This window comes from Chiloscyllium plagiosum, unplaced genomic scaffold (genome assembly GCF_037043375.1).
Source record: "Chiloscyllium plagiosum isolate Xiang-an unplaced genomic scaffold, Cpla_swu_hap1 HiC_scaffold_32, whole genome shotgun sequence".
Classification (NCBI taxonomy): domain Eukaryota; kingdom Metazoa; phylum Chordata; class Chondrichthyes; order Orectolobiformes; family Hemiscylliidae; genus Chiloscyllium; species Chiloscyllium plagiosum.
Window position 1 is genome coordinate 42,308,854 of NW_028270170.1, and position 25,140 is coordinate 42,333,993.

Here is a 25,140-nt window from a genome sequence, read left to right on the forward strand (position 1 = left end):
AATATCATTTGCTTCATATAACATTAATCTGTCAGAAAACCAGTTCTACCTTTTTATCTACATTTCTAAATTGAACCAATTTTATTTTCTGTTTTATTAATGTAGAAACAGAAATGCTGTTCAATGCATTTTGACATCTTTCAGCTGTTTTTCTTCAGGCATAATCCTTGTGTTAAAGTCCAATGCGAATCTTAACAGAGTTTGTGGGGTTAGTGGGAGGCCAGCATGATTAGCATCAACAGGGAGGCATTAAAAATTGTTAGATGTATGTCAGTGGTAGCAAGCATGCCTGAGTCAGAAGATTGTGGGTTCAAACCCTGCTCCAATCTTGAATTCAACATCCAAGCTGATGGTTTAGTGCAAGGCTGAGTGAGCACCGCTCTCGGAGGTGCCGTCTTTTGGATGAGATGTTAAACTAAGGCACCATCTGCTCTCGCATTTGGACTTAAAAGATTCCATAGCATTTTTCAAAGTGGAGTGGGGAAGTTAGTCTGTTTTACTGGTCAAGATTTATTCCTCAGTCAACAGCTAGGGACAACAATAAATTGTCTATTTATTTGATTCAAGGTTTGTATGATTGCTTTAAACCCTGAGGGGCAGTTGCAGGGTCATGCTGAGATCCTAGTTCATGAGTACTGGCAGTTGTATTCAAAGGGTCAATTATTGTGAGAATGTTGACTAGTTACTACTTACATACTGGCAGTACAGTTGATCCTGGCCTGACCTGTGTATTATGAATTGTAAGTAATAATTTAACTTAGAATTTGACTTCTCTTGTTGAAAGAAGAAAAATCTAACTTGGGGTGATGGAAAGTTGAAAGTAAATCCAGTTGGGGTAGCTTCTGTAGTAGCATCTGGTTAGTATGTGAGTTGAAAACCCCATTATGGGCGGTACAGTGGCACAGTGGTAAGCACTGCTGCCTCACAGCTCCAGAGACCCGGGTTCAATTCCTGCCTCAGGCAACTGACTGTGTGGAGTTTCCACATTCTCCCCGTGTCTACGTGGGGTTTCCCCCAGGTACTCCGGTTTTCTCCCACAGTCCAAAGATATGCAGGACAGGTGAATTGGCCATGTTAAATTGCCTGTAGTGTTAGGTGAAGGGGTAAATGTAGGGGTATGGGTCGGTTGCGCTTCGGCGGGTCGGTGTGGACTTGTTGGGCTGAAGGGCCTGTTTCCACACTGTAAGTAATCTAATCTAATCTAAGTAATCTAATCTAAAGTGCTGCAATGTTGACTGTAAACATTTTTTAATGTATAACTTCCAATGAAATGTGTGGTTTGATTTACTTGACTTGAGAATGTAATTGAGTAGGCTGGGCCTCACTGACTATAATCTCACCATGTTGTCGTTCAAAACTTTGATGAATCAAAATGGTAATGTTCTCTAATCGTTTCGGATATCTACCTTAATTTCTGGAATCAAGAGTATAAAAATAATCTTGTGAGCATAGCTATACTGAATTGTATGGGAACTGCAACACAGCTGTGAACAGTGTGTTAAATATCCAAAAGCATGCTTTTATACAGATGAGTGTCACCAAATGGATCTGGTCACAAAGTTGTATTCTGTGGAAGTTCATGATGCATTTCGTAATAATGCCTTGCCATCTCGAGTCAAACAGCACAGAAACAAAGCCTTCTGTCCAACTTGTCTACGCTGACAAGACATCCCAATCTGATCTAGTCCTATTTGTCAGCATTTGGTCCATAATCCCTCTAAACCCTTCCTATCCATATACCCATCTAGATGTTTTTTAAATGTTGTAATTGTACCCACCTGCACCACTTCCACTAGCTCATCCCATACATGCACCACCCTCTGCGTGAAGATGTTGCCACCTTTTTACCTGAAATCTCTAGTTCCAGATTCCATGACATCCAAGGAAATATGTTTCCCAATTTTAATTGCTGGTTGTATTGAAAATACCAGATTCTAGATTTTTGTTTGTTCATCTTGAGCTGAGCATAAATATAATAAATCTTAGAAGAAAAAGTGACTCTGAAAGTAGAGCAAATTTGTAATTCTGCTTGTTCTCATTTTCATGCATTGTAACTCTCTTTTACTATATACAGGGTCCAGTGACAATGCTTGCCAAAATCACCCCTCAATGCTACCAGCAAACCATCATGGCTTTGAGCGATATTTACTATAAACTAGATTTCATGTTTGGGTTATTCTGTCAGGAGCATTTGAAAATCGCCAGATCAGTTTATACGCCATTGTTATACAATTCTGCCAAAGTTAACAGAGCAGCCTGTTTGGGGATTTTGGAAATGAATTACAAAAATAACATTTTCTGAGTTTCACAATACATTGTGGAAGTTATTTATTTGAAGAGGGCTGTGCGAATAAATATCCCTTCAATGAACTGCTGTGTTAGCTTCTTTAACAGCTTAATGTATACAGTACTGTCTTGCGTGATACTGAACTATACAGATGTTGAGAGAGTCTGATAAATTCACAGTTTGTAAATGCTAATAGTTGGTGTTACAAATGGTCAGATTGGTATCCATGTCCTGACACTGGAACAGTGGAGTTTCGATTTCTGATCAGGTATAATGTGACCATGTTCAGACATTTAACAAGGACAGAATTGAGCTTTGCTGTAATTCCTGTTAAAAAGAAGAATGAGTACTTGGGCAATGTGCCATCTAGTTACTGGTACCTCCGCAAGGTATGTTACTTTTAGAAAATGAATACATTAAAAAACATTCTCATTTCACAGTAAAAGAAAAGAGAATTCTGGGTAATGCAAGATGGAGAATGGGGAAAAATTGTAGCTGTGAGAGCTGCTCCTTTTTTGAGGTATTTTAGGTGTTGGAGCTACCTTCCCCAACCTCCTCCATGGCCCCCAACCCCACCCTCTCCCATTTATCTCCCCTGGCCCACAAGCCTCATTCCTGATTAAGGGCTTATGTCCGAAACATCGATTCTCCTGCCCCTTGGATGGTGCCTGATCTGCTGTACTTTTCTGGCACTGCACTCTCGACACTGATCTCCAGTATCTGCAGTCCTCACTTCCTCCTAAATAGAAGGCAGGCCAATTTTGACTGTATTAGGTAAGAACTTTCAAAAGTTGATTGGGGGCGGATGTTCATAGGTAAAGGGATGGCTGGAAAATGGGAAGCCTTCAAAAAGGAGATAACGACAGTCCAGAGACCATATGTTTGTTGTTGTGGTTCTGTTCACCGAGCTGGGAATTTGTGTTGCAGATGTTTCGTCCCCTGTCTAGGTGACATCCTCAGTGCTTGGGAGCCTCCTGTGAAGCGCTTCTGTGTTGTTTCCTCCGGCATTTATAGTAGTTTGTCTCTGCCGCTTCTGGTTGTCAGTTCCAGCTGTCCGCAGCTGTGGCCGGTATATTGGGTCCAGGTCGATGTGTTTGTTGATAGAATCTGTGGATGAATGCCATACCTCTAGGAATTCCCTGGCTGTTCTCATATGTTTCTATTCGGGTGAAAGGTAAGGATGGTAGGTGTAGGGAATACTGAATGACAAGAGAAATTGAGGTTTTGGTTAAGAAAACGAAGGAAGCATGTTTCAGGTATACACAGCAGAGATCAAGTGAATCCTTAGATGTGTACAAAGGCAGTAGGAGTATACCTAAAAGGGAAATCAGGACGGCAAAAAGGGGATATGAGATAACTTTGGCAAATATGTGTAAGTAGAATCCAAAGGGATTTGATAAATACATTAAGGACAAAAGGGTAACTAGGGAGAGAATAGAACCCATCAAAGATCAGTATGGTAGCCTATGTGTGGAACCGCAGGAGATTAGGGAGGTACTATATGAATATTTTGCATCAGTGTTTAATGTGGAGAAGCACACGCAAGATGCATGGTGACATCTTGAAAAGTGTCCATATTACAGAGGAGCAGGTTCTGGATGTCTTAAAAGGCATAAAGTTGGATAAATCCCCAGGACCTGATCGGATGTACCCTAGGACTCTGTGGGAAACTAGGAAAGTGATTGCTGGGTCCTTTGTTGAGATATTTGTATCATTGATTGTCACTGGTGAGGTGCCAGAAGGCTGGAGGTTGGCTAACGTGCTGCCACTGTTTAAGAAATGTGTTAAGGAAAAGCCAGGGAACTATGGACCAGTGAGCCTGATGTTGCTGGTGGCAAATTGTTGGAGGGAATCCTGAGGGACAGTGTTTTACTCATTTGGAAAGGCGAGGATTGATTCAGGATAGTCAACATGGCTTTGTGCATGAGAAATCATGTCTCACTAACTTGATTGAGTTTTTTTGAAGATGTAATTAAGAGGATTCATGAGGGCAGAGCGGTGGACATATGCACTTCAGTAAGGTATCTGACAAGGTTTCTCATAGTAGGCTGGTTAGCAAGGTTAGATCACATGGAATACAGGGAGAACTAACCATTTGGATACAGAACTGGCTTGAAGGTAAAAGACAGAGGGTGGTGGTGCTGGTGGAAGGTTGTTTTTCAGACTGGAGGTTTGTGACCAGTGGTGTGCCATAAGGATCAGTGCTGGGTCAACTGCTTTTCGCCATTTAAATAAATGATTTGGATGTGAACATAGGGGGGGCGGTATAGTTAATAAGATTGCAGATGACACCAAAATTGGAGGTGTAGTAGACAGCGAAGAAGGTTACTTCACAGTCCAATAGAATCAGATGACCCAATGGTCCTCGAAGTGGCAGATAGAGTTTAATTTAGATAAATGTGAGGTGCTGCATTTTGCAAAGGCAAACCAGGGCAGGACTTATACACTTAATGGTAAGGTCCTGGGAGTGTTGCTGAACATAGAGACCTTGGAGTGCAGGTTCTTAGTTCCTTGAAAGTGGAGTCTCAGGTAGATAAGGTAGTGAAGATGGCATTTAGTATGCTTTCCTTCATTGTTAAAAGTAACACAACACCAGTTTATTGTCCACCAGGTTTATTTAGTTATCTGACGAAGGAACAGCACTCAAAATCTTGTTCTTTCAAATAAACCTGTTGGACTATAATCTGGTGTTGTTATTTTTGACTTTGTCCACCCCAGTCTAACACCTGCCCCTCCAAATCATTCCTTCATTGGTCAGAGCATTGAATATAGGAATTGGAGGGTCATGCTGTGGCTGTGCAGGACATTGGTGAGGCCATTTTTGGAATATTGTGTGCAATTCTGGTTTCCTTCCTTTTGGAAAGATGTTGTGAAAGTTGAAAGGGTTCAGAACAGATTTACAAGAATGTTGCCAGGGTTGGAGGGTTTGAGCTATAGGGAGAGGCTGAATAGGCTGGAGCTGTTTTCCCTGGAGCGTCGGAGGCCGAGGGGTGACTTTTTAGGGGTTTGTAAAATCATGAGGGGTTTGGATAGGGTAAATGGACAAGGTTTTTTCCCCTGAGGTGGAGGAATTTGTATTTGGAGGGCTTGGGTTTAGGGGTGAGAAGGGACACGTTTAAAAGGGACCTAAGGGGCAACTTTTTCACGCAGAGGTTGGTACGTTTATGGAATGAGCTGCAGGAAGAGGTGGTAGTGGCTGATACCATTACAACATTTAAAAGACATCTGGATGGGTATATGAGCAGGAAGGGTTAGGGTGAGGGTTATGTGTGATGTGGGTTAAGTGCTGACAAATGGGATGAGATTAATTTAGGGTAGTTGGTTGGCATGGACAAGTTGAACCGAAGGGTCTGTTTCCGTGCTGTATATCTCGACTACTCTATAACTGTGGTGCTGGAGTTCTGAAGAACACATTGCTGTAAAAACCCGGTAGCTGGAAAAGCAACACATCAGCTTCCATTCAGGGACATTTCAATTTTCAGGAATCCATATCAAGTTTAATAATTTTAGAACATGAGCACGTCTTTTCCTATCTGTTACTAATCTCCCCACCCCAGAGTCATGACATGGGCTGTTTTTGGCACAGCCAACCCATTTCCCCTCACTCATCAGCCCCATTATCATCTGTCAAGCATCCCCTCTTCCCTGACTTAGTGTCAACAATCCCCTTGTCTGCCTTTTTTTTCTCTTGGGGTTGTCTCTTCACCTACCTGCTCAATCCTCTTCCTTCCCCCACACCACCCCATCATCAGCATAAATGCCAATTTTTCTTACCTGCTGTTTGTTATGAAGAAGGGCTGCTGGACTCAAAAGTTTACTCTGCTTTCTGTCCACAGATACTGATAGATATGGGTTTCTCCAGCAATTATTTTTTGGTTTCTCATTTCAGATTATGTTCAAGTAAACGTTTGTGTGGCTCTTGTGTTGTATGATGAGTTTAGTTTTGTGTGGTGTGAATAAACAAATCCTGTAGCATTTCTAATAAAGTTAAAAGAAGAAATATTCAAAATAATAGTTGGATCTTTTGCTCGGACCTGAAGTTCAGTTTCTGGATTTTATAATGGCACAACCTTTGACCTTGGCTATAATACTTCAAATTAAATTAAGTATTCTGTTACATGATTGACAGACAATAGGTGTAATTTTAATGTAGCCTGCACAGTGAGAGATTGATGAGATTGGATCAGCTATCTTTGTTGCACCCCTCAAATTTTCTTCCCATTGATATTTCTCGCTGGGATGGGTGAGATGAAAATTACTGTTCAAGTAAAAATACTGCAAACCATATTGAGTATTTTGGCCTTTATAGAGAAAATGTTCAATGTCTATCACCTGTAAAATTTCTTATGACTCATACAGTAACCCAAAATTATGCTGCTTTGTCACTTATCGTTTATACATTTCTTTACTTTTATGATAATTTATAAGTTTTGATTCAGGTGGAAGACCTTTGAGAAAATGGAAAGAATAAAGAGATATTCACACAATTATTAAACATAGCAATAACCTTTTCAGTCCCAACTCTGATCTAAGTTCTTCTTAGTAGCCCATGACACACATTATCATTTCTCAAATTTTGTTGTGTTTACCAGAAAAATAATTATGCGAGTGTCCACAGTGAGAAATGTCCTGTACTTTTGTTATTGAATACACATTTCTCTCAGTTTCTGCAGCACCTTGTTGTGCATCTCTTCAGTTTTTTTTCCCAGTATTTTAGACAAAGTTCAAGTGAAAGGAGCTATTCTAAAACACGATCTTTTTTCATGCATAAAATTGAATTTTAACTTTTACGCATGGTTCTTGATCAAATAACTGTAGACTAATAATAACATTTCCTGCAAACAATATGATATTAAGAAGCAGGAGCAGGGATAGGTCATTTGGCCTATTGAGCACATTACCCCATTTAATAAGATTGTGACAAATCTAGTTGTGGATTTAACAGGACTTTTCTACTCGTTGCCCAAAATTACATTGTGAATTTAAAAATTCTGTTCACCTTAACCTTGAATACATTCAATAAGCCAGCATCCTTTCCTCACTGTGGAAGAAAATTGCAAAAGTTAGCAACCCTCTGAAAGGAGAAATTCTTCCACATCTCTGTACTAAAGGGAGAGCCCTTATCTGTCCGCTTTGGTTCTAGACTCTTTAACAGCAGAAAACATTCTGACTTTTGACTTTTAGTCTGCTTTCTCTATTCACCTGCCAAAACACATTTTCTGCTTATTCCCCATCTCTCAAATTTAATCTGGTGTTTTCCTTCTGCAGACTGTCTGTACTCTGGTCCTCAACTACATTCCTACCTAAGTTTTTACTAGCCACAAATTTGGCTAGAACGTCCTTGGTCTTTTCATCAAAGTTATTTGTATGGAATGCAAATTGTTGAGGCCCCAATAACCGATTCTTGTGGAGCTCCACTCGTTACAATTTGCCAACCTGAAAATTTATTCATCCTGATACTCGTTCCTGGCTGTAGCTGGTTCTCTCTCCAGTTAATAGATCACTCCAACACCATAAACTGTTGTAACTTTTAATGCAGCACCTTATCAAATGTCTTTGGAAATGAACGTCTACACTTTCCCATTGTTTTATTCTCAAAGAACTGTAATAAATTATTCAAACATGATTTCCCTTTCGTATAATCTGGCAGAGTCAACACAATTTTGATGATTTTCTAAATATTCTGATTCCTGTGGTTCTGTTCGCCGAGCTGGAAGTTTTTATTGCAAACGTTTCGTCCCCTGGCTAGGCGACATCATCAGTGCTTGGGAGCCTCCTGCAAAGCGCTTCTTTGATGTTTCCTCCAGTGTTTATAGTGGTCTGTCCCTGCCGCTTCCGGTTGTCAGTTTCAGCTGTCTGCTGTAGTGGTTGGTATATTGGGTCCAGGTCGATGTGTTTGTTGATGGAGTTTGTGGATGAATGCCATGCCTCTAGGAATTCCCTGGCTGTTCTCTGTCTGGCTTGCCCTATGATAGTAGTGTTGTCCCAGTCGAATTCATGTTGCTTATTGTCTGCGTGTGTGGCTACTAAGGATAGCTGGTCGTGTCGTTTCGTGGCTAGTTGATGTTCATGTATGCGGATTGTTAGCTGTCTTCCTGTTTGTCCTATATAGTGTTTTGTGCAGTCCTTACATGGTATTTTGTACACTACATTAGTTTTGCTCATGTTGGGTATCGGGTCCTTCGTTCTGGTGAGTTGTTGTCTGAGCGTGGCTGTTGGTTTGTGTGCGTTATGAGTCCTAGGGGTCGCAGTAGTCTGGCTGTCAGTTCTGAGATGCTCCTGATGTATGGTAGTGTGGCTAGTCCTTTTGGTTGTGGTATGTCCTCGTTCCGTGGTCTTTCTCTTAGGCATCTGTTGATGAAGTTGCGCGGGTATCCGTTTTTGGCGAATACCTTGTATAGGTGTTCCTCTTCTTCTTTTTGCAGTTCTGGTGTACTGCAGTGTGTTGTGGCCCTTTTGATTAGTGTCCTGATGCAGCTTCGTTTGTTTGTGTTGGGGTGGTTACTTTCATAGTTTAGGACTTGGTCTGTGTGTGTGGCTTTCCTGTATACCCTTGTAGTGAATTCTCCGTTCGGTGTTCTCTGTACGATCACGTCCTAGATAAATCTGATTACATCCAAAAAGCACAACAACTACTTGCAGATATCAACACCTACCAAATGAAGGAATTTGACCCCACACCACAACTCACCAATAGGATAAATAACACACTAAGGGATCTACAAAAAAACGGACAGATAACCAGAGCTGACCTACAAAGAATGAAACCGGAAAGCAACAACACCCCCAGATTCTATGGATTACCTAAAGTACACAAACCAGACATCCCACTCATCCCACTAAAGTATCACTACCAGGGACACCATCATACAAACTGGCCAAAGAACTACAACAGAAACTGAAACACCTGGTCAGCGGATCCAAACTCTCTATACAATCAACACAGGAATTCTTGGACATCATCAGAAATATACATATAGACAAAGAAGAAACCATGATATCATTCGACGTGACGGCACTGTTCACTTCGATTGACAAAACCCTAGCCAGAGAAACAATAGCCAACCTACTGGACATACAGAACAGAAAACAGGACGCTGAACCTATCAACAAAGACGGCATACTTAAACTACTGGACTTGTGCCTCACAACACACTTCACATCCAATAACCAGATATACGAATAAATCAACGGAACACCCATGGGATCACCAATCTCGGGACTCATAGCAGAGGCAGTTATGCAAAGGTTAGAACAAACAGTCCTACCACAAATTCAACCCAAACTCTGGGTCAGATATGTCGATGACACGTTTGTAATCATTAAAAACACGGAAATAGAAAAAACACACCGGATCATCAACGCCACACTCACAGGAATCCGATTCACGAGAGAAGAAGAAAAGGATAGCCAACTCCCATTCCTCGACGTGATGGTACAGAGAACACCGAACGGAGAATTCACTACAAGGGTATACAGGAAAGCCACACACACAGACCAAGTCCTAAACTATGAAAGTAACCACCCTAACACACACAAACGAAGCTGCATCAGGACACTAATCAAAAGGGCCACAACACACTGCAGTACACCAGAACTGCAAAAAGAAGAAAAGGAACACCTATACAAGGTATTCGCCAAAAATGGATACCCGCGCAACTTCAAAAACAGATGCCTAAGAGAAAGACCACGGAACAAGGACATACCACAACCAAAAGGACTAGCCACACTACCATACATCAGGAGCATCTCAGAACTGACAGCCAGACTACTGCGACCCCTAGGACTCATAACGGCACACAAACCAACAGCCACGCTCAGACAACAACTCACCAGAACGAAGGACCCGATACCCAACATGAGCAAAACTAATGTAGTGTACAAAATACCATGCAAGGACTGCACAAAACACTATATAGGACAAACAGGAAGACAGCTAACAATCCGCAAACATGAACATCAACTAGCCACGAAACGACACGACCAGCTATCCTTAGTAGCCACACACGCAGACAACAAGCAACATGAATTTGACTGGGACAACTCTACTATCATAGGGCAAGCCAGACAGAGAACAGCCAGGGAATTCCTAGAGGCATGGCATTCATCCACAAACTCCATCAACAAACACATCGACCTGGACCCAATATACCAACCACTACAGCGGACAGCTGAAACTGACAACCGGAAGCGGCAGGGACAGACCACTATAAACACCGGAGGAAACATCAAAGAAGCGCTTCGCAGGAGGCTCCCAAGCACTGATGATGTCGCCTAGCCAGGGGACGAAACGTTTGCAACAAAAACTTCCAGCTCGGCGAACAGAACCACAGCAACGAGCACCCGAGCTACAAATCTTCGCACAAACTTTGAATTCTGATTCCATCTCCTGAATAATGGACTTGAGAAATTACTGATTTTCTGTAATATACCAAGATTTGGCAACATTATAATTTCATCTTATCTAAGGATAATGCAAAATATATTTGGGTAAGACAAAGTCTGAAGTAAGTTCAGTACACAATGGTTGACTATAACTTTAAGGTGTATGGTGTTTTGGCGTTCATTAACAGGGGGATTGAGTTTAAGAGCCGAAATGTTTTGCTGCAGCTCTGCAAAACCCTGGTGAGACCACACTTGGACTATTGCGTCCAGTTCTGGTTGCCTCATTATAGGAAGGATGTAGATGCTTTAGAGAGGCTGCAGAGGAGATTTACCAGGTTTCAGCCTGGAGTGGAGGGCATGTCTTATGAAGAGAGGTTGAGTGAGCTCAGGCTTTTCACACTGGAGCAAAGAAGGAAGTGAGGTGTACAAGATAATGAGATTTGGAGATGCTGGTGTTGGACTGGGGTGCACAAAGTTAAAAATCTCACAACACTAGGTTATAGTCCAACAGGTTTATTTGGAATCACTAACTTTCGGAGCGCTGCTCCTTCATCAGGTGGTTGTCCATAGGGCAAAAAATGGCTGTCACAAGGGGTCATAATTTTAAGGTGATTGGAGAAAGTTATAGGGAAGATGTCAGAGGTAGGTTCTTTACGCAGAGTGTGGTGGGTGCGTGGAATGCACTGCCAGCGGTAGTAGTAGAGTCGGAGACATTAGGGACATTTAAGCGATTGCTGGACAGGCACATGGACGGCAGTAAATTGAGGCTTGTGTAGGTTAGTTAGATTTTAGATTAAGATAAATGCTCGGCCCAGCATCGTGGGCCGAAGGTCCTGTACTGTGCTGTACTGTTCTATGTTTCATGTAATCTTGTTGAATGATGCTAACATCTTTTCAATATGTATCCTTACTGTTAATAATTCAGTTGATTTCCAAATTTGCCATTGTTAATTCTGAGAGCTTTCGTTATTGAGATGTTTGGAATTAATTTGTAATTTACATCAGGTGTTCAGAACAATGCAGGACTTGACACCCTCTGATAAATTGTATATGTTGATTCTTATTCCATTAAAAAGGCGTTTTTTGTATTCTGACAGTTCGACATCTTTATTTTTTAGATGGTGGGAATGAGGAACAATCAGAACGGAGACAAACAGGCATAGATTCTCGGCAGAATCGGTCTGGACAAGGTAGGCACTAGTATTATCTATTTATTAGAACTAGGAAATAATGCAAGGCACTGTGAATTAATGGAGTCGCAACAGAGCAAGAACTGGAGGTTAGATTAGATTACCTACAGCAAGGAAACAGGCCCTTCGGCTCAACAAGTGCACACTGACTCTCCAAAGAGTAGCCCACCCAGACCCATTCCCCTACTATATGTTTACCCCTAACAATTTAGCATGGCCAATTCACCTGACTTGCATATTTTTTGGATTGTGGGAGAAAACTGGAGCACCCAGAAGAAACCCATATAGACATGGGGAAAATGTGCAAACTCTACGCAGATTATCACCTGAGGCAGGAATCGAACCTGGGTCCCTGGCGCTGTGAGACAGCAGTGCTAACCACTGAGCCACCGATGCTACACTAAAGTTTGACAATGAAACCAAATTGAGAGGGGCTGTAATTTGATAAACTTCAAAAATTGGTATGTAAATAGCAAATTCATTTCAATATATTTCAATGTGACATGGTTAATGGGAGGAGGAATCTGGAGGCCAAGCAGTCCTTGGATAATAGTCAAAATGGGGTAGGGGTGTGCAGTGGTTTGGGAACAGGTACACTAAAGCTGCACATACTCGGTATCTGGCAGCCACTGTGGAAAAAAGAAATACAATTAATGTTTCAGGTTCATGATTTTCATCAGAACTGGAATAAGAAATGTAAGTTACTATGAAAAAACGATTCATTCGAAACATTGTCCCGGAGCTTTGTTTCAACAGCAAAACGGCGAAGTGACTTTTAAATTGCATTCTTGCAGATTTCACTTGTTGAGGAGAAAGGTGAGACCTAGTAGTAAGCCATTGTTAAAGCGATACCATGCTGCCTTAGACATCATAGAATGGTTTAAAACTGATTTTTTAATGTCATTCTAACTCCCAAACCCCTCCACATACCCCTCCTGGCAGTATCCCTGGCTCTGATTGATTGATTGTCACTGCTCCAAATGGCACCAGGAGCACTGGTATGAATTTCACAAAACTGAAGACTTTGGGGTGGGCGTGGCAGGGAAGAACAACACTGAATAAATCAGGACAAAACAACTAGCTAAGTCCAGGCAAAGAGATTAAGTGTCTCTGCTACTAATCCAATTGGATGCTTACACAGGACCAATTCTGAAGAATGGAAGTTTGTGTTTTAGTGTAAGATATTTGTTCTGCAACCTAGGATTCCATTGCAGTCATCAATCACAGCTTTCGCCTCTGTTGGGATCATAGGCCATTAATTTTGTTTCTGTATCCACAGATGCTGAGTATTTCCTGGATATTCTGTTTTTGTTTTCAGTATCCAGAAATGATGTAGAAGTGTTGGACTGGGGTGGACAAAGTTAAAAATCTCACAACACCAGGTTATAGTCCAATAGGTTTATTTTGAAGTACAGGCTTTCAGAACGCTGCTCCTTTGTTAGCTAAATTTTTAACAATGTCCAGAAAGTACAGCATTTTGTTACACAAATGACTAGTTTATTCAGAAACTTTTGATGAACTGAGTTTTTGAATATCAACTTCTGTTTTTTTTCTGGCCAGTTCTAGGTGCTTGTACATTTTATAAAAACATACAGCAAATGCCTAAATGAATTCTGTTGTTACATGTCCCCAGAATTGTTGCAAAGTACAAAATAACTGTTGAAGCTGAAAATATCTCACAATCTTTCTTTAAAGAAGGACATTATGATTACAAGAGGCATTTGATGTCAATTGTGAAATAATAAATATGTAATGTGTAATGAGAAATGGTCTAATAACTTCTTTGTGGGTGGCACGGTGGCACAGTGGTTAGCACTGCTGCCTCACAGCGCCGGAGACCCGGGTTCAATTCCTGCCTCAGGCGACTGACTGTGTGGAGTTTGCACATTCTCTCCGTGTCTGCGTGGGTTTCCTCCGGGTGCTCCGGTTTCCTCCCACAGTCCAAAGATGTGCAGGTCAGGTGAATTGGCCATGCTAAATTGCCCGTAGTGTTAGGTAAGGGGTAAATGTAGGGGTATGGGTGGGTTGCGCTTCGGCGGGTCGGTGTGGACTATTTGGGCCGAAGGGCCTGTTTCCACACTGTAATGTAATCTAATCTAAAAAAAAATAGATACAATAGTCGATATTTTATGCATGATGGAAAATCGGAAAAATTACCCAGGTTTTGAAAACTTTTCACGGTCTTCTAAGCAACTACTTCTTGTTACCATGGTATGAAAGTCAAATATCGAAAGAATTTGGTGCGTGAAGCCTCTAATTTAATAAAATCCTGGGCAGGCTGCCTGCGGGGAACCTATAGCATTGTAAGTATAAGCTCCACAGCAGTATGTAACTCCTCCTTACCTGTTAGTATCTAAAATTAGGCATCACACAATTCCCTAAAGAAATTACTGATGGGATTGCTGTACATGTCCTATTTTATTTGCTGAATATAGAGTTTAGGAATAGGGGTAATACATTGCTGTGTAATGAAAAATGGCCTAATAACTTCTATGTAGGGTAACTGAATTAGGGCAGTAAGGTTACATTTCATTTAAATAAAGGAATAAAAAAGGCTAGGAGAGACTATGAAGGAGAAATTATAAAAATAACAAACTTCAATCAACCTATACTTCCTCTCTGTATCGGAATAAGGTATTGGTGCTCGACTGAAACAGGAAGTATAATGTGATTGCTGTATGTTAACTTTTAAAATCCCTGCCTCATATATCTTTCTTTCTTTCTTTCTTTCTTTGTTACTGCTCCTCCACCTGTTTTGTGCCTTAGATATTCTCCCACCTTGCTGCCTGTTCTCCGATATTCAACCCCTGCGCTCAAAGCAGATCTCTTTGCTCCCCCATGCCATTCTCTTTGTTCTGCCAATACTAGGCTGGCACCAAAGAGCTATAAAGAGCTGTATCCATCTCCAAAAGTACCTGAGGCAAGAGGTTGCAAACTGTTTCTTTTTCTAATCCCATTCCTCCAGCGGTTGCAAATTTTGAATTAATGATATGGCAAATTGAGTAGACCTTTAGACTGTGTCAGATTCAGTATTATGAGCAAATCATCCAGGTTTATTTATTTGGCACCGAATAACAGGTTTATTGCCAAAATTAAACTGCCTCAAACAATGGCAAAAGGATAATTGACAGTTTGTTTTATGCATTTTGTGTATGTGTGTACCCTTTTCTATGTGCACATGTAGCTGGCACTGGGGTGTCTTCCTGGAAAAGGTTCAAGGCAATGGGACAAATTTCAAGTAAATCCTCTTCAGTAACTCTCCCTGTGTGGCACAGATGACTTTCAGCTCTCATACTTTGACAGAAGCTGCAAAGCAAAAGGGAGACGACAATAGACTATTGCCTCTCAGGCAGACCACAAATTCTGTCTCTCAGCATTCAAAATTACAACTGTCTTAACCACCCACAATTGAGCCAAGTGACCATTCTCTGCTGATTCCCCAGACTGTATGACTATTCAAGTTCCCTATTCCTCGCAGGTGCAGTTTCATTGTTGTACTCAGTCTTTTCCTTCGTAAACTGTGCTTTATTTATAATTTCAGGGCATAGTTTAAAAATTTAATGTTTGAATAACATCACTTCATAATTCAAAGGAAAGTTATAATGCCAAATAATTAGGAACAATGGGAACAGGTTACTGTAATAAAAATTACTTAGCAGTGATGAACATAGAACAATACAGCACAGAACAGGCCCTTCGGCCCACGATGTTGTGCCGAACATTTGTCCTAGCTTAAGCACCTATCCATGTACCTATCCAATTGCCGCTTAAAGGTCACCAGTGATTCTGACTCTGCCACTCCCACAGGCAGCGCATTCAATGCCCCCACCACTCTCTGGGTAAAGAACCTACCCCTGACATTCCCCCCATACCTTCCACCCTTCACCTTAAATTTATGTCCCCTTGTAACACTCTGTTGTACCTGGGGGAACAAGTCTCTGACTGTCTACTCTATCTATTCCCCTGATCATCTTATAAACCTCTATCAAGTCACCCCTCATCCTTCGCCGTTCCAATGAGAAAAGGCCTAGCACACTCAACTTATCCTCGTACCACCTATTCTCCATTCCAGGCAACATCCTGGTAAATCTCCTCTGCACCCTCTCCAAAGCTTCCACATCTTTCCTAAAGTGAGGTGACCAGAACTGCACACAGTTCTCCAAATGTGGCCTTACCAAGGTCCTGTACAACTGCAACATCACCTCACGACTCTTGAATTCAATCCCTCTGCTAATGAACGCTAATACACCATAGGCCTTCTTACAAGCTCTATCCACCTGACCTACTTGCTGGACTACAAGTCCGGATCCCATCCTCCTACCAAATTAGTTTAAACCCCCCCCCGAAGAGTGTTAGCAAACCTACCTCCCAGGATATTGGTGCCCTTCTGGTTCAGGTGCAACCCGTCCTGCTTGTACAGGTCCCACCTTCCCCAGAATGCAGTCCAATTGTCCAAATACCTGAAGCCCTCCCTCCTACACCATCCTTGCAGCCATGTGTTCAACTGCATTCTCTCCCTATTCCTTGCCTCACTGTCACGTGGCACTGGCAACAACCCAGAGATGACGACTCAGTCCGTCCTAGCTTTTAGCTTCCAGCCTAACTCCCTGAGCTCCTGAATGACCTCCCCAACCCTCTTCCTACCTATGTTGTTGGTGCCAATGTGCACCACGACTTCTGGCTGCACACCCTCCTCCTTAAGGATTCTGAAGACACGGTCCGAGACGTCTCAGACCCTGGCACCCGGGAAGCAACAAACCAACCGAGAGTCTTGCCCATGTCCACAGAACCACCTGTCTGTCCCACTAACTATAGAGTCCCCTATAACTAGCGCTCTCCACCTCTCCCCCTTTTCCTTCTGAGCCTCAGAGCCGGCCCTCATGCCAGAGACCTGGTCACTGCAGCTTACCCTTGCTAGGCCGTCCCCCCCAACAGTATCCAAAGTGGTATACTTATTGTTGAGGGGAACGACCACAGGGGATCCCTGCACTGCCTGCTTCCTCCCCTTCCCACCTCTAACTGTTACCCAGCTACCTCTGTTCTCTGGCGTAACTATGTCCCTGTAGCTTCTATCTATCACCCTCTCAGCCTCTCGAATAATTCTCAGTTCATCCAACTCCAGCTCCAGTTCCCTAACGCAGTCTGAGGAGCTGGAGCTGGCTGCACTTCCTGCAGATGAAGTCAGCAGGAGCATCAGTGGTCACCCCTACCTCAAACATCCTGCAGGAGGAACATTCCACTGCCTGCGCTGCCATAACTCTACACTTGGTCTCCGAAACAAGAACACTAAGTAGCTTACCTTTTTTTTAGGTTAGAGGAGGAGGGAGGGTGGGAGACACAACACGTGTAGTGTCTCGGGTTCCTTCTCCACTCAAATAACAATCACTTACCTTCCCGACCGGCTTTGCGCTCCGACTTCACTTCCGCCCAGCTCCCGCCGCTCTCTGCTGCAAAAAGACCGCTGGCGTCGAGGTAAGTTCGTAAATAACAATCACTTACCTTCCCGACCGGCTTTTCGCCCCGACTTCACTTCCGCCCAGCTCCCGCTGCTCTCTGCTGCAAAAAGGAATGAACAGAAGTCAGAGTCATGCAGCAGTCATACTCCCTTCAGCCAACATCCATAGCCCACTATTGAAGTGTGGTCCTGGAAAAGCACAGCCAGTTAAGGAGCAGGAGAATCGATGTTTAGAGCATAAGCTCTTTATCAGTAATGAGGCTTGTAGCCCACTGATGCTGAGAGATAAATGGGGGTGGGACTGGAGTAAGGTAGCTAAGAATGTGATAGGTAGATGAAGTTGGGGGTGAAGGTGATAGGTCGGAGAGGAGCGTGGAGCAGATAGGTGGGAAGGAAGATGGACAGGCAGAAGAGTTCAAGAGGGTGGTGCTGAGTTGGAAGGTTGGATTGGGGATAAGGTGGGGAGAGGGAAAAATTAGGAAACTGGTGAAATCCACATTGATCCCGTGTGGCTGGAGAGTCCCAAGGTGGAAGATGAGACGTTCTTCCTCCAGGCTAAGTCAGTTTTAAAAACTGCAAACAAGGATATTGGACCCATTCTGATTTAGATGCGACCAATCCAGCTTATACAGGTCTCGCCTAACCCAGAACAAGTCCCAGTGATCCAGAAATCTAAAGCTGTCTCTCCTATACCATCTCTTTAGCTATATGTTCATCTGACCTATTTTTCCTATTCCTATACTCGGTAGCATATGGCACTGGAAATAATACAGAGATTACAACCATAGTCATCCTTTTCAATTTTCTACCTAATTCGATTTCTGATGCAGCACCTTATTTCTTTCTTTATCATGTCGTTGGCAACAATATGTGCCATGACTGCTGGCTGTTCACGTGGTCCATTCAGAATGCCCTGCAACCTCGTGAGTCATCCTTGACCCTGCCACCAAGGAGGCAACATACCATTCGAGAGTCTTGTCAGTTCCCCTTACAATTGAGTCGAGAGTGGAAATACATAGCAGGTCAGACAGCATCCGAGGAGCAGGAGAATCGACATTTCGCACATGAGCCCATTTCAGCGAAATCAGAGTTTTGGGACCAATGACTCTTCCTCCGAACTGATGGTAGCTAGGAAAATGACGATTTCCTCCCATCAGTTCTGAGGAAGGGTCACAGGATGTGAAATGTTAACTTTTCTTTCTCTTCACAGATGCTGCCAGACCTGCTGAGACTTTACAGCAACTTCTGTTTTTGTTACAAACAGGGATGTTGTGTTGCATTGTTTCCAAAGGTTGATATTTACACGACAGATCAAAGAATAACAGTCTTAGAATTGGACACAGTTAAAATATCAAATAACAGAAAATTTCCATAGACCAGAATCAAGAACAATATTTATTGAATACTGCAATTTTTATTCGAATGTGAGGTTTCTTGTAGAGATTCTGTGACCTGAAGCATGTTTGTAATAGTTTTAAAACAGCTTTTGTTGTTTGGTCATTTGTTGTTGTTAGGACATTACAGGTAATTGCACCTGCTTAGCAAATTAGATTACATTACAGTGTGGAAACAGGCCCTTCGGCCCAACATGTCCACCGACCCGCCGAAGCACAACCCACCCATATCCCTACATTTACCCCTTACCTAACACTACGGGCAATTTACCATGGCCAATTCACCTGACCTGCACATCTTTGGACTTGGGAGGAAACCGGAGCACCCGGAGGAAACCCACGCAGACATGGGGAGAATGTGCAAACTCCACACAGTCAGTCGCCTGAGGCGGGAATTGAACCCGGGTCTCAGGCGCTGTGAGGCAGCAGTGCTAACCACTGTGCCACCGTGCCGCCCACTATGCCGCCCAAATGCTAAGGTTAATTAGATAAAACTGATCTGTTGTACATTTTACGTTTCAGGCAAAGCTATCCTTATTCAAGAAAGGATGTAAAGACAGTCTCAGTAACTACAGGCCAAATTAGTTTATCTTGGTGGGTAAAGTTTTAGTGCTGAAAATGTGTTGCTGGAAAAGCGCAGCAGGTCAGGCAGCATCCAAGGAACAGGAGAATCGACGTTTCGGGCATAAGCCCTTCTTCAGGAATGAGGAAAGTGTGTCCAGCAGGCTAAGATAAAAGGTAGGGAGGAGGGACTTGGGGAAAGGGCTTTGGAAATGCGATAGGTGGAGGGAGGTCAAGGTGAGGGTGATAGGCCAGAGTGGGGTGGGGGGCGGAGAGGTCAGGAAGATGATTGCAGGTTAGGAAGGCGGTGCTGAGTTCAAGGGATTTGACTGAGACAAGATGGGGGGAGGGGAAAATGAGGAAACTGGAGAAATCTGAGTTCATCCGTTGGGGTTGGAGGGTTCCCAGGCAGAAGATGAGGCGCTCTTCCTCCAACTGTCGTGTTGCCATGGTCTGGCGATGGAGGAGTCCAAGGACCTGCATGTCCTTGGTGGAGTGGGAGGGGGAGTTAAAGTGTTGGGCTACGGGGTGGTTGGGTTGGTTGGTCCGGGTGTTCCAGAGGTGTTCTCTGAAACATTCCGCAAATAGGCTGCCTGTCTCCCCAATATAGAGGAGGCCATATCAGGTGCAGCGGATGCAATAGATGATGTGTGTGGAGGTGCAGGTGAATTTGTGCGGATATGGAAGTGTCCCTTGGGGCCTTGGAGGGAAGTAAGGGGGGAGGTGTGGGCGCAAGTTTTGCATTTCTTGCGGTTGCAGGGGAAGGTGCCGGGAATGGAGGTTGGGTTGGTGGGGGGTGTGGAACTGACGAGGGAGTCACGGAGGGAGTGGTCTTTTCGGAACGCTGATAGGGGAGGGGAGGGAAATATATCACTGGTGGTGGGGTCCGTTTGGAGGTGGCAGAAATCACGGCGGATGATACGTTGTACATGGAGGTTGGTGGGGTGGTAGGTGAGGACCAGGGGGTTCTGTCCTGGTGGCGGTTGGAGGGGCGGGGCTCAAGGGCAGAGGAGCGGGAAGTGGAAGAGATCCGCTGCACCCGATGTGGCCTCCTCTATATTGGGGAGACAGGCTGCCTACTTGCGGAACGTTTCAGAGAACACCTCTGGGACACCCGGACCAACCAACCCAACCACTCCATAGCCCAACGCTTTAACTCCCCCTCCCTCTCCACCAAGGACATGCAGGTCCTTGGACTCCTCCATCGCCAGACCATGGCAACACGACGGTTGGAGGAAGAGCACCTCGTCTGCCTGGGAACCCTCCAACCCCAACGGATGAACTCAGATTTCTCCACTTTCCTCATTTCCCCTCCCCCCACCTTGTCTCAGTCAAATCCCTCGAACTCAGCACCGCCTTTCTAACCTGCAATCATCTTCCTGACCTCTCCGCCCCCACCCCACTCTGGCCTATCACCCTCACCTTGACCTCCCTCCACCTATCGCATTTCCAACGCCCCTCCCCCAAGTCCCTCCTCCCTCCCTTTTATCTTAGCCTGCTGGACACACTTTCCTCATTCCTGAAGAAGGGCTTATGCCCGAAACGTCGATTCTCCTGTTCCTTGGATGCTGCCTGACCTGCGCTTTTCCAGCTCTGATCTCCAGCATCTGCAGCCCTCACTTTCTCCCGGGTAAAGTTTTAGTGACAATAATCTGGGAAATAATTAACAGGTGTTTGAGAAATTTGCACCAACTATAGAGAACCAGCATGAGTTTATAGAATTACATTGTGTTTGATGAATTGAATTGAATATGTTGAAGAAATAACAAAGTTGATGAAGGGAATTTGATGAATGTTCTATATATGTATTTTAAGAAAGTATTCTATGAAATAACACGCAAAGGGCTAATTTAAAATAAAAATGAGGCTCATGGAGTAAGAGGGTCAATGTCCAATTGGCTAAAGAAAAGAAGTTGGAAAATTCTGGTTTACTGTTATTTTTCAGATGGATAGTGGATATTCATGTACCCCATAGTGTCAGAATCATTGCTTTTTGCCAGATATAAATAACTTAGATCTTGAAATATGGGATAGAACTTCAAAATTTGCCAAAGGTACCAAACTTGGAAGAGTGAATCTCATGCAGCATGATATAGATTGCATACAGAATTGAGAGGGTGTAAAAAAACTTTTATCAGAATGGTTAGGGACATTGGACTTTGGTTATAAGGTTGGATTGGCTGAAATTGTATTGTTCTGCTTGAAGCAAAGGAGATTGGGGAGAGATTTGATGTAACAGCAAGATTATGGCACTTTGGATAATATAGACAAGAAAAAATGCACCTACGAGTAGATCTTAGAGACGTAGATTTAAGGTTTTGGGCAAATACAGGGGAATATGAGGAACAACTTCTTTGTATCTACTGGTAATGACAAGGAACTAATTTTCCATAGGGGCAGTTGAATCAGTCAATGGTTTTGAAAAGAGATTGGATGAGCATAAAAGGAGATTGAAAGGGAATAAAGCTACAAAGCTCTGGAGGATCAAGTGAGACAGTGAAACTTATTGGATTGCTGATGGAGAGTTGACATCGACTCAATGGACAGAATCCTTTTAAGCTGCAAATGACTTCGTGGCTATAACAATATGATATCTGGATTATGATTATGCAATGTTTATGGGCAATCTTTCTGGAGCAGGTACATAATGTTTAGCTGGATTGGTCATTTAAGTTTAATGCTTATCAACTCCCAATGGGAAAGTATAGAACTAAGTTTTGGAGTCAGTTGGAAGTTAATTATTTGATGCTTCTCAAAGGACTAGGAACAGTACATCACAGAATAGGCCTTTTGGGCTGCGCCAAAACTGTATCGACACATGATACCTTTCTAAGCTAAAAACCTTTTTCAGATTCAGATTCCCTACAGTGTGGAAACAGGCCCTTCGGCCCAACCAGTCCACGCCGACCCGCCGAAGAGTAACCCACCAGACCCATTTCCCTCTCAGGAATGCACCTAACACTATGGGCAATTTAGCATGGCCAATTCACCTGACCTGCACATCTTTGGACTGTGGGAGGAAACCGGAGCACCCGGAGGAAACCCACGCAGACACAGGGAGAACATGTAAACTCCACACAGACAGTCACCCGAGGCTGGAATCGAACCTAGGATCCTGTTGCTGTGAGGCAGCAGTGCTAACCACTGAGCCACTGTGCTGCCCCTTTTACTACTATTCCCTGCCTATTCATGCATCTATCAAGAGACTTAAATGTTGCTATTGTATCCATCTTCACTACCTACTCTAGCAGCGCATGCGAGACACTTACCATCTTCTTTGTTAACAAAAAAAAACTGCTTCTCACATCTCTAAATTAATCCTTTTATCTTAAGCCTACATCCCCATGTAATTAACATTCCTACCCTGTGAAGAAGACTGATTATCCAGCTATCCACGCCTCTCATAATTTTGTAAACTTTTATCCAGTCACTCCTCGTTCTTCGATGTTCAAGTGAAATTAAACCAAGTTTAGAACATAAAACATAGAACAATATAGTGCAGAACAGGCCCTTCGGCCCTCGATGTTGCGCCGACATGTGAAGTATTCTCAGCTCGTCCCCCTACACTATCCCAAACTCATCCATGTGTTTATCTAAGGATTGTTTAAATCTCCCTAATGTGGCTGAGTTGACTACATTAGCAGGTAGGGCATTCCACGAGGAGAAAGTGAGGTCTGCAGATGCTGGAGATCAAAGTTGAAACTTTATTGCTGGAACAGCACAGCAGGTCAGGCAGCATCCAGGGAACAGGAGATTCGACGTTTCGGGCACAGGCCCTTCTTCAGGATTCCTGAAGAAGGGCCTGTGCCCGAAACGTCGAATCTCCTGTTCCCTGGATGCTGCCTGACCTGCTGTGCTGTTCCAGCAATAAAGTTTCAACTAGGGCATTCCACGCCCTTACCACTCCCTGTGTAAAGAACCTGCCTCTGACATCTGTCTTAAATCTATCACTCCTCAATTTGTACTTATGCCCCCTCGTACACGCTAACGTCATCATCCTAGGAAAAAGACTTTCACTCTCTACTCTATCTAACCCTCTGATCATCTTGTGTGTCTCTATCAACTCCCCTCTTAGCCTTCTTCTTCTTTGTCCAATCTCTCCTCATAGCTAATACCCTGCAAACCAGGCAACAACCTGGTAAACTGTTTCTGTACACTCTCCAAAGCCTTGACAACCTTCTGATAGTATGGTGACCAGAACTGTACACAATATTTCAAATGTGCTCCACCCGAAGTTTTATACAAGTACAACATGACTTGCCAATTTTATAATCTTGCCCTGACTGATAAAGGCAAGCATGCCTTATGACTTCTTGACCACCTTCTCCGTTTGTGATGCTGATAAGAGTTCTACCATTTATCTATACTTGCCTCCTGCATTAACTCTTCCAAAATGCATTACCTTGTACTTGTCAAAATTAAACTCCAAATGCTATTTCTGCGCCCAAGTCTGTAGCATACCTACATTCTGCTGTATTCTCTGGTAATCCTCCTCACTCTCTGCAGTTACTCCAATCTTTGTGTTATCCACAAACTTGCTAATCAGGCCACCTACTTTCTCCTCCAAATCATTTATATTTCTTACAAACAACAGAGATCTGAGCACTGATACTTGCAGAATGCAACTGGTCACACACCTTCCATGAATAAGCCAATTCTTTATCCATCTTACCAGATCCCATGTGACTTCACCTTTTGCATTAGCCTGCCATGACAGACCTTGTCAAAAGCCTTGCTAAAGTCCACATTGACAATATCTACTGCCCTGCCCACGTCAATCATCTTTGCCACTTCTTCAAAAATCTCAATCAAGTTTAGAGTCAAAACCTTCCCATGCACAAAGCCATGCTGCCTGCAGTTCTGCAAATTTCCTCTCAATAACCTATTTGTCATTTCAAAGTCATATATGTAATGCAGGAAATGCTTGAATTTCTTCCTTGTACAACAGATGTATTAATTGATATATGGTGAGGCAGTGAATTGTTCATCAGATGTGAGAAGAAATTGTGTTTTTTTTTCAGCAAGTTAGTGGGGAAGGTAAGAGTCAGAGGCTTGGTTGGCAAGATAATAAGCATTAAAGGTTTAGCGAGTAATGGGATAGGGTTCTTTCAGATTATGTTTGGATTTGAATATTCTGTAACTCAGGTGATCAGTATGGAATTTTAAATATTTATTTGGCAAACATTTGGTCACATGGGTATGGATTGATGATCATTTAAGGAAGTGGGTGCTTGAGGGGATTTGGATACTGATTGTTAAAATATGCTCATGGTTAGAAGAAGGGAACCGTTTTAACCTTGGCTTTGAAAATTGTAGAGTCTCTTGTTGGGTAATGGGCATTGGGGTGTAAGTGAGGTTTTTGACCATGTGAGAAAGTATGTAACTTATTTGACATTGCAACTTGAAATAACTACATTGAAATCAGAGCTGGTTGGATAAATTAATAAGGTAATGAGAGGGCAGAGAAGAAGATTTTATTACAAAATTATCCAGAGAAGTTGAGATCAAAGCAAATTGGCCAATTTGGTTCATCCCAATCCCTTTAATTACGGTGAACTTTTCTGTTATTTTAATAAGTCATGGCTGGCCAAAATTTAAGAATTTAATTATTTTTGAAACGAGACAAATGTCTTACTTTGTGGCGGGATCAAAAGTTTTGGATATTACTTAACTAAATAATACAGTTTAGAAGTGCAACAATGCCACCTTGTGTTGGGATGATCAACATAAATATTTTTTGGAGCAATAACAAACATTAAAGATTGATGTTTAATATTTGTTATTGATTTGATAAACCTTTTCTATGCAGCAAGCACCACTTCCAGTAGTTAGTCCTCAGCTTCTGAGAGCAGAGGACTCAACTCCCCT

The 25,140-nt window shown here is 42.9% G+C and overlaps 1 protein-coding gene across 24 annotated transcripts in view; it reads left to right on the forward strand.

Annotated features, from left to right (window-relative positions):
* The window catches only part of LOC122540026 (protein TANC2), a 1,060,344-nt gene that overhangs the window by 495,262 nt on the left and 539,942 nt on the right, over nt 1-25,140 (forward strand). For all 24 annotated transcript variants that reach the window (XM_087977936.1, XM_087977934.1, XM_087977935.1 and 21 more), the window contains one exon: nt 11,791-11,862. In XM_087977936.1, coding sequence (XP_087834062.1) covers nt 11,791-11,862 — 72 coding nt within the window. The remainder of the gene's footprint in view (nt 1-11,790; nt 11,863-25,140) is intronic.